This window comes from Phaenicophaeus curvirostris, chromosome 1 (assembly GCF_032191515.1).
Source record: "Phaenicophaeus curvirostris isolate KB17595 chromosome 1, BPBGC_Pcur_1.0, whole genome shotgun sequence".
Taxonomy (NCBI): Eukaryota; Metazoa; Chordata; class Aves; order Cuculiformes; family Cuculidae; genus Phaenicophaeus; species Phaenicophaeus curvirostris.
In genome coordinates, this window is record NC_091392.1 from 76,262,777 (window position 1) to 76,276,603 (window position 13,827).

A 13,827-nucleotide genomic window follows, 5' to 3' on the forward strand; every position below is an offset into this window, starting at 1 on the left:
CCACTTATTACTGCCAATGCCATCACATACTTATCATCTGTTTTGCAGTGCTTAGCAAAGTGCAGGCAACAGGTGTGGTAAAATTCCCTGGTTTGCTGGGAAAGCAACAGCTTTAGCGATCACTCACATGTTCTCCTTACTTACCTCAGGAGGGGTAGCTCATGCATGAGCCCACTACTATAGTAGGAGTTCATGCACAAGAAAACCCACTCATAAGCATATGTGTACACACAGGCTGAGTAAAAATTGCAGATAGTTATATTTTTTACTCAATATCCATTGCAATTTCTATGTCCACTTTCTTAACATTTCTTCAGGGTCCTTCAAAATGTTCTTTCTTGGACTTAAACTGCAGTATCTGTGGTGTCTGACATTTGGGGAGAGCATTTGGAGGGAGGTGGCTGTCTTCTAGGAAAATTCAACAACAGTGAAAACCAACACTTTTGTACAAAACTCATTGATTTATTTGTGGCTTCAACTTCCCCATCTCTGCTTAGAGCAGTAGGTATCAAACATCACACTTATTTGTTTATATTTCACAGAACTGAGGGGTTGCAGCAATTCATCCTGAAGTCTCAGTGGTACTCATGCTCACACTGAGCTGTGATCAGCTCTGGTGATGGAGCACCAAGGACTGCCTGCCTCCAGGGACACAAATCCAGCTTCATCTCCTTGTGTGACTCTTTCCTGTCTTTGGGCCAAATGGTCACTGGGTCTGTGGGCTGGGGAAGGATCTCAGCACAAGACAGCAGCCAGGTACCCTGTGGCCTGCCATGAGTTCCAGTGGTTGCAGAGCCCCACAAAGTGGTTCTTGCTTCCTGGGTGCTTCCTGGCTATCAGCAGGTGATCATCATGCCAGTGACGGCAGATTGAGATGGGGCTGAGATAGCTGAATCATGCTCACCAAGCCTGCAACTTTGGTTTTGGTGCTTCAACATTATTTCATTCTGCTTCATTGGCTGGGAGTTGGATTGGGTTAATTGCTTGGAATGTAGTTTTCCAACCAGTGTGAAGTCCAGGACTTTGGATGTGTTTATGTGCCCACACTCACAAGACAGCTGCTGGAGTCAGTAGGAGCTAGGGCTGTCAATACCTTTGCCATTGTGAGCCTCTGAGCTATTATGAGGGATCTGTCTGTCCCCTGGCTGTGGATCTACCATGAACAAAATAATGTCAGCTTAGATTGTTCAGCAGGCACTGCCTGTACTTTTTGAGATCCATATAAAGAAATAAGGGGCAGCCTAGTGTTGGAGAATGAGTCACATTCTTGATCTGGTTCCTGCTCACTTGTTTATCCAGGTGCACTTAGACCTTTTCCTCAGCTGTTGGCACGAGCATCTCCAAGCTGAACAAAGCCAGGGTAGGGGAGAAAAAAGAGGGAGAGGATTTGTACCTTCTGACTTTGGGGGGTGTGTGTGTGTGTGTGTGTAAAAAAAAGCCCCAAATCCTAGTTTCCTTTTTGTGCATCAGTATTTCCTAAAGAAAAGGAAAATATTACTAGGCCCTGCTTATTTAGGAGCTCAGTTTAGTACTTGAAGGAAAATTACTGGTGCATTTTGTTATGAAATGGCCATTACACTAAAATAGAGGAACTTCCTTATTTTAGGAATAAATAGTTTAAAAAAACAGATTTTGTTTTCATTTATGGTATGATACTGAGGTAAAAATTCCATATAATCAGTAAACTAACAGGTATAAAATTGGCATGTGGCAAGGAGTTCCCAAACTAGATAGTGTGTTTTCCCATCACCTAGGGCTAGAGCCACAGCCTCTTGGTAGCCAGAGAAAACCCCGCAGGATTCAAGCCATGTAGTTTTTGCCATGCCTGACCAATGTTCTGCCCTCATTTCCGCTGGTGAGTGTATGTGTAAGTTGGCCCTAAACCCGACCACAGAGAACTGTGTGATATCACTGGAGTGAACTGAAGCTGTTAGATTTCCTCTTCAAACTGAAACACCTGAAGGGTGGAGGTACGGTGAGGGCTCTAGCTCTGCCTGCTCTCTGTGCTCTCCTCCTGGGTCAGGCTATGTGAAGAAGCAGAGCACTGTGCATATATGCTTATTTAGTACAAAGCCTGATCTCTAGTTTGAGACTGAAATCTGCCTTGGGAGCTACAGACTTAGAAGACTTCGGGACGGTATGACCACAAGAGCTCACAGTGAGCTCCAGCTGAGTGCACATGCCAAGGGGTCATGGGACAATCCAGCTGGAGGCAAAACAATGGGATTGGGGCTGCAGCTGGCACAGAGAGCAGGGTCAGTGCAGTGAACAGGAAACAAGCTGTTGCTTAGCAAAATAAAAAGCAAATTTGTCTGAATGATGCTGATCTATCCACAGGGGAGTAGGAGAACAGAGAGGCTGGAGTCCAAAAAGACTTGGATTGGCTGGGGAACATCCTGAATGGTACAACCCTGTGCCTGCAGCATTATAAACGCAGGAATGAGGCAGAAGGAAGGAAACTTTGGAGCTTCTTGTCTGCTTCCTGGGAGAAACGGCAATACCAGCAGGTGGTCTGGAGACCTTGGAAGAAGGGAAGCTGCACCCTACCTTCTCTCCTGACTGGCCCTCCAGAGGAATCTATATCTCTGGGGTTCTCCCATGAAAATGTGGAATCCCTTCCTCCTGAGCTGCCTGCTGTACACCCTGGGAATAGTGGCACAACCGTAAGTGCCATTTAAAAATCTGATGAATGAAAGTTGTGATGCTGAGGGAGGGGCCAGGGTAGCAGGGAGAGCACATGGGATCCTGCAAATGATCTCCTGGAAGTGATAGACATGGAGTGGTACACAGCACACCACAAGCCTTGTAATGAACATAGGCCTCCTGAAGGTGGGAATGGATAGTGCTGTGGTACAAGAGCTAGGTGAGGACTGGCAATGGGAACGAGAGTGCGGGACTGCAGTCTGAGGCAGGCTGGAGGAAAAGGTGTGGGATAAAGTGAAGGGCAAATGAAAAGAGCTGCAATTCTGGGGATGATTAAGCTGCTGCCAAAGTAGTTGAAGAGCTGTCTTAAAGCAAGAAGGGGAATCCTTTTCTGTTGAGGGGCTGGACTGTTGCATTTTTATGTGTACTGGGAACACCTAAGAATGGTTCCCTTTGCAGAAGCAGAGATTATCTGTACTATATATGTTTCTCTGCACTGCTGTAGCATCTTCCAAAACCATGTACACACTACTGTGACCTGAGGTCACCTGAAAGCATTTATCTTGTATTTATCTGAAATTAACTATATAATTTCTATCACTCCTGTTACTGGTTAACACTCTCATTGTTAATCTGTCCCTCTCACTCCCAGAGAGGTGGCAAATCCTCCAGCTTCCTCACATTGTCGAGTATTAGCACAAAGAGTGGGTAAGACCTCTCTACGGTGTAATATCTTGTTTTCCCACTGCAGGAGGTACCTGATCATCATTCCAGCTGCGTTGCCCTACCCCTCTTCCCAGAGGGTGTGCTTGGATGTCCGTGGGGTGGAGAAGCCTGTTCGTGTGGCCTTAACTCTTGTGCATCCATCTGGCAACCTCAGCCTCTACCGCAAGGTTGTCCGGAACAATTGGATCTTCGAGTGCTCCAAATTTCAGGTCAGGATTGTTCTTGGCAGGGACCTCTAGCTGGCAGCTCCCAGCATGCTCTTTTAGCTCCTGACTTTCACCAGAGAAATAGAGAACGAGGATGGTAGAAGGAGAGAGTGCATGGAAAGAAGTGAATGCAAGGTCAGGGAGAGTGTTCACTGGTAGCCTAGTGTCTTTGCTTCCTGCCTCTGTCTATCAGCACGATACTGTTTCTTCTGGGTATCTCACAATCCACCCTGGTGACACACCAAGGGAAAGCTGCATGGGCAGGCACCAAATGACTGAAGAGGGTGGAGACACTTCAAAGTACCCGGATGGTAGCTGTGCAGCTCTTTCTCTCTTCTGAGAAGAAAGCACTGTCACAGGGTGTCATTTGTGAATTGTGATGCAGGAAGAGCCAGACCTTTAATCTCAGACAGCCTCCCATCATGTCCACTTCCCAGCTTCTCTTTAAGGGCTGGGAAATATGCTGGAGGACTAGGAAAAACATGCGGAGGTGTGCATACAGGCTCAGCACAAGTCTTTCTGATCTGCCAGATACGTAAATCTTACTTTCTTAGTTTGCGCTAAGAGCAGATTTCAGCCCTTGTGACCTGCACACTCCAGGAAACAGATTTCTTATCAACATAGACCTTTTTTTCCCTTGGGTTAAGTCCTCTCCATCTTGCTCCATCCTTTTGTCCAAGATCTGTCCCGAGTGCAAAGACGTTGCTCCCTGTCTTCCCACAGATACGGCCCTCAGCCTGAGGGGACATGCTGTGCTGGCCTTCAGAGTAGGACAGAGGATAAGCTAGCACCACAGTGCAGCAGGAGCAAGGAGAAGAGCATTGCTCTGATGCCATCTTGTCTTTCCAAACTGCCTGCTAACCTGGTGGTGACTCCTCTTTTGTGTCCTAGGTGCCCCAACCTGCAGGCAACCAGGAGGTGAGCACTGTCGATTTGCGCATCTCCAATGGCCACTACTTCAATGCAAAAGAAAAGAAGCAAGTTCTGATCTACAGGACTGGCACAGGCACATTTATCCAGATGGATAAACCCATCTATAACCCAGGACAGACAGGTGAGAACTGTGTGGAGCACCCCAACAGATCCCCTGCCTTGACCCGCTTGGAATCTGTTCCCAGTTTCCTGTGAGTGGTGTGTGAGTGCTTTGTGGCCTCCACCGGGGCAGAGGGGGAAGCTATCTGGTTCTGGAGTGATGTAGCCATGCACCACGTTTTAGGGTTGGGAGGGGACTAGAAGGTTCAGAATCACACACACTCTATGAGCAGAGCTGGCTTGGAAGAGGGAGCAGACCCGACTGTGATCTTCTCAGCTAGGGCCAGTTTGGACTGGCCTGCTCACACTGTAGATGAGGAAACAAGGGTAACTCTGGATGTAACCCATGGGAAAGACCCTAAATTGTGAGGCTGGCTGCTGTGCTGCTGCCATGCGTTTAAGGACGTTAGGCAGTGAGCAGGACTGAGCAAAAGGGTAAGAGGGGGCTGCCGGTAGGACTGTGTAGGGTGCTGTGATTTCGGGGTCAGGCAAGTGCAGGGCAAATGCGCTCTGTCTCAATAATGTGTTCTTCTCCATTTTCTCCCTTCAGTGAAATTCCGGATTGTGACATTGACTGAAGATTTTGTTCCCATTAAAAGCAAGGTAAGGCCTGTCTAAGTGGAGGCAAGGTAGTCTCTGGGCTCCCTCCATCAGTTCTGCCTCCTCTGCCAGCCCCACACCATAGAGGCTGAGCAGTCCCAAAGTCTCCAGCTCTCAGGACAGCTAAAACTGGCCTGCTACTAAACTAAATTGCAACAACAGCGCCCATTTGCCAATGACTGTGCTGTCATGCTCATGAGACAGCTTCTGACCAGTGGGAAGGTTGGTGCTGCTGGTGGTATTTTGGGAGTGTGCCAGCACTCCCTGCTAACTGCATTAGTACAGGGCAGCACAGGAGCTGTACGCCTCCACCACCCTCTTCCCTCCCCGGCCAAAAATACAGGCAGGGCTTCTTAGGACATCCACAGGCTGCTGGCCATGGACACAATTACCAGCCAAGTTGTGTACAAACTCAGCCAGACCTGAAGATCCCCTGCTAGAGCTCTGAAAAGCTCAGCACTTTGTGGAGAGAGTTGCACCTAAGGGTGGCAGGAGCGTCTGAAGCAAGCTGTGATGCATCTGCAAAATTTTAAGAAAAATTAATTGATATGGGAAGGGATACGCATGAACTGATCATAAAAAAAAGTATAACCAAATTACACTGAGTTGCTGCTGGCAGCAGGTCATTCTCCCTCTGTCAAGGGAGCGAGAAGTTGCCAGACACTTGCATATATGCTAGCCAAGAAACTGCAAGACTAGGATCTTTCTGTGGTGAGCAATTATACCTGCAGCCAAGAGCTATGTATTTCACACTCCTCTGTCCTCAAGCAATTGAAGGAGAGAAAACAGGAATTCATGCCATCACAGACAAGTACTGAAGGGCACATGTGACCTGAGAGTTGGATCAAATCCCTTTAGTCTGAAATAAAGGGAGAGATCCTTCTGGCTTCTTTATTGCTGACTTTATTTCCTCTTTTTGGGGCTATTGATGAGAGCCTAGGATCATGCACTCCTTTCTCCTCCCAACAAAGAAGTCATATCTCTTATATTAGTTAGATGGTAAACAGTACATCTGCTCCCATGTCTGTAACTAGTTCATGAAGGCTTTTGATATTTGGTATTTGACCGTAAATATTGGATTTCTATGTGTGAGTATAAGTAAACTAGCATTATGACTGTTAATAATACTGTGATGAAAATTCGCAAGAGGTCATGTTTAAGCAAAGCTATTATGAGGCTTGCAGCATTAAAGCTATAATATATAATTTGTAAATTAGATGGGTTGAAGGTAACATGGATGCTGTTCACTGGCATGGTATTTTAGCATTGATTCAAGTAATGGGAATGTTTAACCTGCACACTTTTTTTGTTTTGTTTTGTTTTTGTGAAAACAAAGGTACCTGTGATAACTTCTGTGAAAGGTTAGAATGATGAATAATGTGAATTCACTGTGGTGTTCTGTTTACAGACCAATTACTCTCCCAGTCCCCTGCTTATGCCTTATGATCCCAGATCACATGTCTTTCAGCACTATTGCCTCCTGGCTGATAGTTGCAGTGATATAAGAACAAACAGAGAATTAATAGGCCTAGAAGAACTGAAGTATGTCCTTATTTGTCCTACCCTGTTGCTGTCAGCTGCAGTCAGCAATAATTCATATTCCCAAGCCTCACCTCCTAGGCCAGGGATTTTTATAGGAAAATGTGGGGTGCATTTTTCCTATAGATGATGCAGTTTTGCTAATTCTTGGGATTTATGTAACAAAACGATGCCTTTTTCTATCTATGAACTTGGAATGATGATATTTATGACTCTCCTTTTCTCTTTTTTTTTTTTAATACTAAATTCTAGCTTTCACAGTTGTGGGGTATCAAAGTGTATTTTAAAAAATCAGGGATTTTGCTTAAAAAGCAAATCCAAAGAGTAGCACAGATTTTATGTTACGCATTTGCCTTACAATTTGAAAATGATTGACCTGATTTCAGTAGGATAAAGCTCCTTGCATTGTAATGTTTGGGACTGGCAATATTGTCCCAGCACACAAGCTAAGTGGATAAGTTTATATATGGAGATTGCTATGTCATGCCAGTTTCTGACACTGCTGTCTGTTTGCTTTGCAGTACTCCATAGTGGAAGTCCAGGTGGGTGTTTCAGACTCCTCATGTTTTACAAGGAGGGATACTTCAGTATGAATAATACCTAGGCTGTTGTATTTCTGAGTCAAGTTGCTTTACTTAGGGCCTCTGTAACACATGTACATACACACTCTGTTCGCGAGCTTTTTGTTAACAAGCATTGATGATCCTAATGGGTCAGCTTCCACCCATTTCTCCATCCAGGAACACCAGTCAGGCTTTAGCTAACATCTTTACACAGGACTGGAGAGTCTAAATGTCAGGACTTTTTATACCTTCTTTTTCAATGGCACTAGATAACCCTGGGTGGGTTGGGTTCATCTCTGTTGGTGTTCCAGCACTCAGGTTGCTTCAGAACCATCTGGGAAGTATCAGTGGGAGCCTGCAAAAGCCTCTGAAATCTCTGAAACACCTTTGAATACATTGGGCTCTGGGTAGAAAACAGCAGGAGTTGCTGACAAGTGCCTCTTCTTTCCTTCCCTCGGACTGCAGGACCCAAACCAAAACTGCATTGGGCAGTGGCTGGATGTGAGACCAAACCAGGGCATTGCAGATCTCTCTTTCAAGTTAGCTGACGAACTCTCTCTGGGCACTTACACCATCAGTGTGGTGAACCTAAAAGTGTCCCATACCTTTACGGTGGAGGAACGCGGTAAGACGGAGTATGGCAAACAAAGAATGAGATGGAAGAAGTTGCTTGTTTCTGTCTATATAACAATATATAGACAGACATTACTAAACTAAGATTCACTGTCTAACAACTAGGGTTAAACACAAATCTATAGAGTGGACAATGTCAGAAATGAGCACAAGGGAGATTGTGCTGGGAATTCCTGGAGAAGGTATCTGCTAACAACTAGGACGGCACAGAATGAGAAAAAAATAAAGACCTCTGGCTGAGGGGAAAAGGGGGATTCTTTCTTTGGGTTTCCTGGTTCTAATTAATTCTTGCTTCTACCTCAAGAACATGTTCCTTCATGGGACTCCAACCTTACATGAAAGCACTTTTCCCTTTTGTGATCCTGTAGCTAGATAGTCTGTTGCCTTTCATGGTGTAACTCTGTGGTTTTTGTTCCAGTGTTGCAGAAGTTTGATGTTTTCTTTGAGGGACCAGCTCAGATTTACGCTTCAGATAAAACTTTCCAACTGCATGTGTGTGGCAGGTGAGGATGTTCAGGTGAAAGGAAAAAGCTCATCAAAACTGTGTCTCTCCTTCCATATATCTCCTGTCTCTGGAATCCATCAAGAAGTGGCTCCAGAAGGGCCAAACAGTCATTCTCTTTTAAAAATCCCAAATATGGCAAGAGTCAAACTGATGAATTCTTCCTTGTGGGAGTGGTACATGAGTCACACTTGGGAGGAACCAGCCAGCTATAGGGAGACTTGTTCTTGGCAAGGACACCCTGCTCTGGAAGCTGTGTGTGTCCAGCCCTGAAAGACCTAATGTGGGAAACCCTCACATATCTGATATGGGACTGATGTGCTGAGGTGAAGGAGCAGGAACTAGTGTTTCTTTAGAAGGTTATGCTGTTCCTTCTCACATGCTGCTGAATTCATTACCATCTCAGAAGCAGCAGGTGAGTTTCTGTAGTTATGGAGTCATTAGCAAAAAATAAGCAGATGAAGATGTGAAAGATGGCATGATCTCAGAAGGTATAAGCACAAAGGAGGAATGAGAATGGTGCGGAAAGACTTCGTAGACAGATAGAGGGGGTGTGCTCCTTTGTACTGGGTTGTCTGGAGACTTTTGGTATCTCTTTGCTGCTGATCTGACATAAGTTCTCATTAACCGGGACATTTGAAATTAGACCATATATGAAGCTCTAGTAGAAAACAGCACAGCAATCTGCATCCCCAGATTGGGTCATAGGTACCTACTTGTTACTGATACTATCAGGAGCATTGCTCCTAAGAGAAAGCCAGAGAGGAGACAAAGCAGGGAAAAACAGCAAGGCAGGGGAAATATCTGCATTGGCAAAGGAACACTTCTGCTGTACCTTGCAAATAATAGCAGACCAGTTCTAGTGAGTGAAACAAGAGCCTAGATCATGAAATAAGCACATAGTGAGGCAGATCTGAGGTTACTCTGCAGTTCTGTTACTGCCATACCATGCACTTGCTGTTGCTGTTTGTAAGGACACAGGTTTCTCCTGCTTTCACACCTGAGCTATTATCTCTACTGCATGCTACTCTGTGCTGCATGAACACACCAGCTCAGGTCAGCTCTCTGTATCTGCCTGCAATTTCAGGACAGCAAGCACCCAGAAGTGGGAGAGGTTCGGAGATTGAGAGTGCTTTCCTGTCTGTGCTTTATTTCTGCCTCTGTTGGATGCAGGACTGTGCTATTGCACTCTCCAAGTACACAATGTGCTATATTTTCATTTATGCCTGCCTGCTTACCACCTGCATTAAGACTTTCATCAGGAAGACTGCCTATGTGTGAAGGCCACAGTGCTTAGGAAAAACCACAGTACTTCTGCTTGGCAGTTCCTCTGTTGTTCTCCCTGCAGGTACAGCTATGGGAAAGCAGTGCAAGGGACCATGCGGGTCACTTTGTGCCAGAAGGCAAGGAGACGTACTCAAAATGCCAGCAAGGACATCTGTAGGGAATACAGTGGTTTGGTGAGTAAAATCCTTGAAGATACACAGGTAGTGAAGAAGCACCACGCAGTACTGAGTCCCAGTGGCTGAGTAAACAGAATGACCTAGTATATTGGGAAGGTCTGCCAGCCTCTGTAATGTCTATGTAGACTAACACGTAATTGATTTTATTCAATTAATTTGGTTATTGTTGACCACACCAGCTGAGAAGGCTTTACGACTGGAAGTTCTTCTTTGCAACTTTGCTTCTTAATCCTAGAGACTAGAAAAGAGGAATTTCACTGAGAAAAAATGAGTTCTGTTCTTTTTCTTTTCTTCATAATTTGTCAGAAATTGAAGCAGTCTAAGGAAGAGTTAATAGAGCTTTCTCAGGTGTGAATTTCCAGGTTAGGGTGAACCTATTCTGGAGCTGCAAAAGGACACTAATGTATTGTGGAGACATGATTAATTTGATAGCCAAAATACACAGTAGCTTTTATACTTTATTTTCTCTTTTTATGAATTTATATATGCATATTTTATGATTTTATGAACTTATATATTGCTCATATATCTCATGTATATTGCATCTGCAATTCCTAACAAAGTATTTCATAGCTGGGCTCTTGCCTTGTAAATGTATGGTTGAAAACTTTGCACGCTTTATGGTTTGCCATTATGACTTGTTACTGTAGTTGTAATTTTCCAGTTCTGGAAATGATTTATTACTTTGAATTTTCATTTGTTTCTACAGTTCTTCTGACTTGATCTTTTAAAATACTCATGCATTTGTTCTGTGATCCAGTTAGCGTGGCCTTCAGTTTTCGGTGAAAGCTGGAAAGTTGCCAACATTGTAACTTTGATAAAACTGTTCTATGATTCTATGCATGTTTTGTTTTGTATTTCTACAAGATAAATTACACACATTCATGCATGTAAGACAGAAAATACAGAGTTTTAAATGTGAGCCGTATCTGTCCATATATGAGTCTGGATTATTACTTGCTGGATGATAGAACGATAAATACCTTGCACTTCAGACTCCTTCCCTTCTCTCCAGCCCCAAATAATATCTACTATTTCCTATTGCAGACTGTGAGCAAGGGGTGCTTCACCCCTTCTGTAAGCATGTCAGTCTTCAGCCTTGCTCCCAGTGAGGAAGATGGCAAGCTCTATGCAGAAGCCTCTCTCCTGGAGACGGGCACAGGTACCCAGGGGCTCAGCAGAGAAGGTGCAAGCACAAGAGGGACCTTTCTAGGGCTGTGAGGGTCAGAGTGGGCACTCTTCCCCCTCTCCTCCACCTGGTGCTGTGACCATCACAGAACATGGACTGGAGTACTGCTTGAGGAACTTGTTTTGCCCATGGAGAGCTACTCTGCCAGCAGGAGGCAACTTAGGTGTGGCTGGGAGCATGGTCTGTGAGTCCATAAAGGAAGTCCCTTTGAGATACCTTAACTAAAGAAGGAGCTTCCACAGGAACAGGCTCCAAACCCTGAAGGGTGCTCATGTCAGGAAGGAAGTTTCAGATACCCTCATTAGAGGGGCTAGGAATAACAAACTGAGATTAAACTAGGGTGCAGCAGCCACTTCCAATACTGATCCTGCTTCTCTTGCACTCTGTGTTCCCACAGGGGTGCAGATCAATGCCTCCAGCCAAATCCTCATCTCCAGGAGAGTTGCAAGGGCAGTATTTGAGACGGCAAATGCTTATTACATCCCTGGAGTACCCTACAGGGGGAAGGTGACGTTTTCCCTTGCTGTTTCTCTTCATTTGCCAAGGAATTTAGTGACCCAACCATTTTCTGTTCCTCAGATAGGGTACTTAGAGTCATAGAATCCCTAGGCTGGAAAAGACCTTTGAGATCATCAAGTCCAACTGTATCTGTCTTCTACTAAATTATATCCCTTACCACTTCATCTACCCATCTTTTAAATACCTCCAGGTATGGTGACTCAACCACCTCCCTGGGCAGCCATTCCTGTGCCTGATAACCCTTAAATCAAGAAGTTTTTCCTAATGTCAAATCTGAACCTCCCCTGGCAGAGCTTGAGGCCATTAGCTCTCATCCTGTCACCTATCACTTGGGCAAAGAGACCAATACCCACCTCTCTACAACCTCCTTTCAGGTAGTTTTAGGCAGTGGTAAGGTCTCCCCTCAGCCTTCTCTTTTCCAGGCTAGACAACCCTGGTTTCCTCAGCTGTTCCTTATAAGGCTTATTCTCCAGCCCCTTCACCAGCTTCATTGCCCTTCTCTGGACACGATTTAGGACCTCAATGTCTTTCTTGTAGTGAGGGGCCAAAATCTGAGCACAGGATTTAAGGTAAATAATTTACCTTGCAGTGTGTCACATTACATGACAGTGCAGCCCCAGTTTCTGCATTTCAAATCTCCCGATGTGTTTACGCCTCCAGCTTTTGCTGAGAGCGGTGACTGATGTGTCAGCAGGGATGCTGGGATGCAAGGATATCTTGGCTGTTGACTAGGAGATGAGCTCCTCATGCTTTAGCCATGCACACCTTTTGGAGTGGACAGGTTTTAATCACTGTCAACTTAACTTTAGAGATAATGAATTTTATAGATCTCTTGTCTTTTTGGGGCCAGAATGAAGTTAAGGCTACTTGCACAGGAGGCTCTATCTTTGTCAGAGGGAGGAAGGTTTTGAGTATGACACTGGAAGAAATATATAACTTTGGCTTTTCTGTCTCACCCTGTTGTCACCAGATTAAGCTTCAGGATCACCATGGAAATGGTATGAAAAACAGAAAAGTTTATCTTGTGATAAAGGTCATGAGGCATCGGTTTATCAAAACATATATCACAGATAGCAGTGGAACAGCATCATTCAACCTGGACACGACTGCCTGGAACAGCTCATCAGTCTCTTTGGAGGTAAATCACACCTCTGCATACAGGAAAGTGAGAATTATTCACTCTGCCAGTGCTCCCCATTCCTGACTTGCCAGCTCAGGCTTGGGCTCCCCACACAGCTCTGCCTGTGTAGAGCCAGCAGGAAGGCACCAAGGAACAGCCTTTCCCAAAGCAAGTTGATGACATCCTGACAAAGCACTGAAGCCTGAAATTCTTGATTTCTGTGTGTCTCTGGTTCCCTCTCAGGGAAGGTTTACACTGGAGGATCTAATGCAGGCATCTCGAAAAACTGACTTCAGTTACACAAATGCTTACCATCACCTGCAGCCCTTCCATGTCACAACCAAGAGCTTTCTGGACATACACCCACTTGCAGAAAAACTGCCTTGTGGGCTGAAGCAGAATGTCCAAGTGACCTTCACGCTCAATCGGGATGACCTGGGAGAAGACACTAGCCGTATCAGTTTTGTGTATTATGTGAGTAAGGGTAGCAGAGAACCTAGGGGGAGAGGCTGCGCTAATAGGACTAGACACCAATGAAATGCTGAGGGTGTAATTTAGATCATCCCTGGAGGGATGGCAGGAAAAACCTTTTCTTGGAGAACTGGTTGAATACTACAGTACTACCCAATGGAGTTAGGCCTGGCCACAGTGTGATCTTGGTATCAGGGCCCCAGTCACCTCCATAGATGGGAGGAGGCTTCTGTCTTTGTAGCCCATCACCCCCTTAGCCTCTGCCAAAGTTGCAGCAGGAAGTGTCTTGTGCAGAGTCTGCTGCCAAACTCTTCTTCCTTTAGAAGTGGGTGGGGGAAGTCACTGTGTCACTCTGATTTCAAATAGCTGCTCAGTGGAAATGACTTTTGGTCTGGTCTGGAGACCTGCGTAATAGAGAGGAAATACCTTAGCTGTCTCTCATTTATCTCCAGTGAACCCACTACCCATCCGTTGTCCTAACTGGACAGACTAGATCAGAATCTTACATGTTAAAGCTTCTCATCCCACTCTGTGATGACTGCTGGACACGAGATGTGGGGGTTGGATTTCACCCACAATTTATTTCTGAGGTTGCTTAGGAGAGAAATAAGCACATAGGGG

General features: G+C 45.2%; 1 protein-coding gene across 1 annotated transcript in view; it reads left to right on the plus strand.

Annotated features, from left to right (window-relative positions):
• Window positions 1–2,459: 2,459 nt before the first annotated feature.
• The window catches only part of LOC138724002 (alpha-2-macroglobulin-like protein 1), a 29,595-nt gene continuing 18,227 nt past the window's right edge, over window positions 2,460–13,827 (plus strand). The window contains exons 1-12 of the mRNA XM_069863613.1: window positions 2,460–2,663; window positions 3,395–3,578; window positions 4,467–4,629; window positions 5,158–5,210; window positions 7,268–7,288; window positions 7,775–7,934; window positions 8,361–8,445; window positions 9,793–9,904; window positions 10,955–11,069; window positions 11,494–11,603; window positions 12,586–12,753; window positions 12,979–13,209. Coding sequence (XP_069719714.1) covers window positions 2,599–2,663; window positions 3,395–3,578; window positions 4,467–4,629; window positions 5,158–5,210; window positions 7,268–7,288; window positions 7,775–7,934; window positions 8,361–8,445; window positions 9,793–9,904; window positions 10,955–11,069; window positions 11,494–11,603; window positions 12,586–12,753; window positions 12,979–13,209 — 1,467 coding nt within the window. The 5' untranslated portion in view covers window positions 2,460–2,598. The remainder of the gene's footprint in view (window positions 2,664–3,394; window positions 3,579–4,466; window positions 4,630–5,157; window positions 5,211–7,267; window positions 7,289–7,774; window positions 7,935–8,360; window positions 8,446–9,792; window positions 9,905–10,954; window positions 11,070–11,493; window positions 11,604–12,585; window positions 12,754–12,978; window positions 13,210–13,827) is intronic.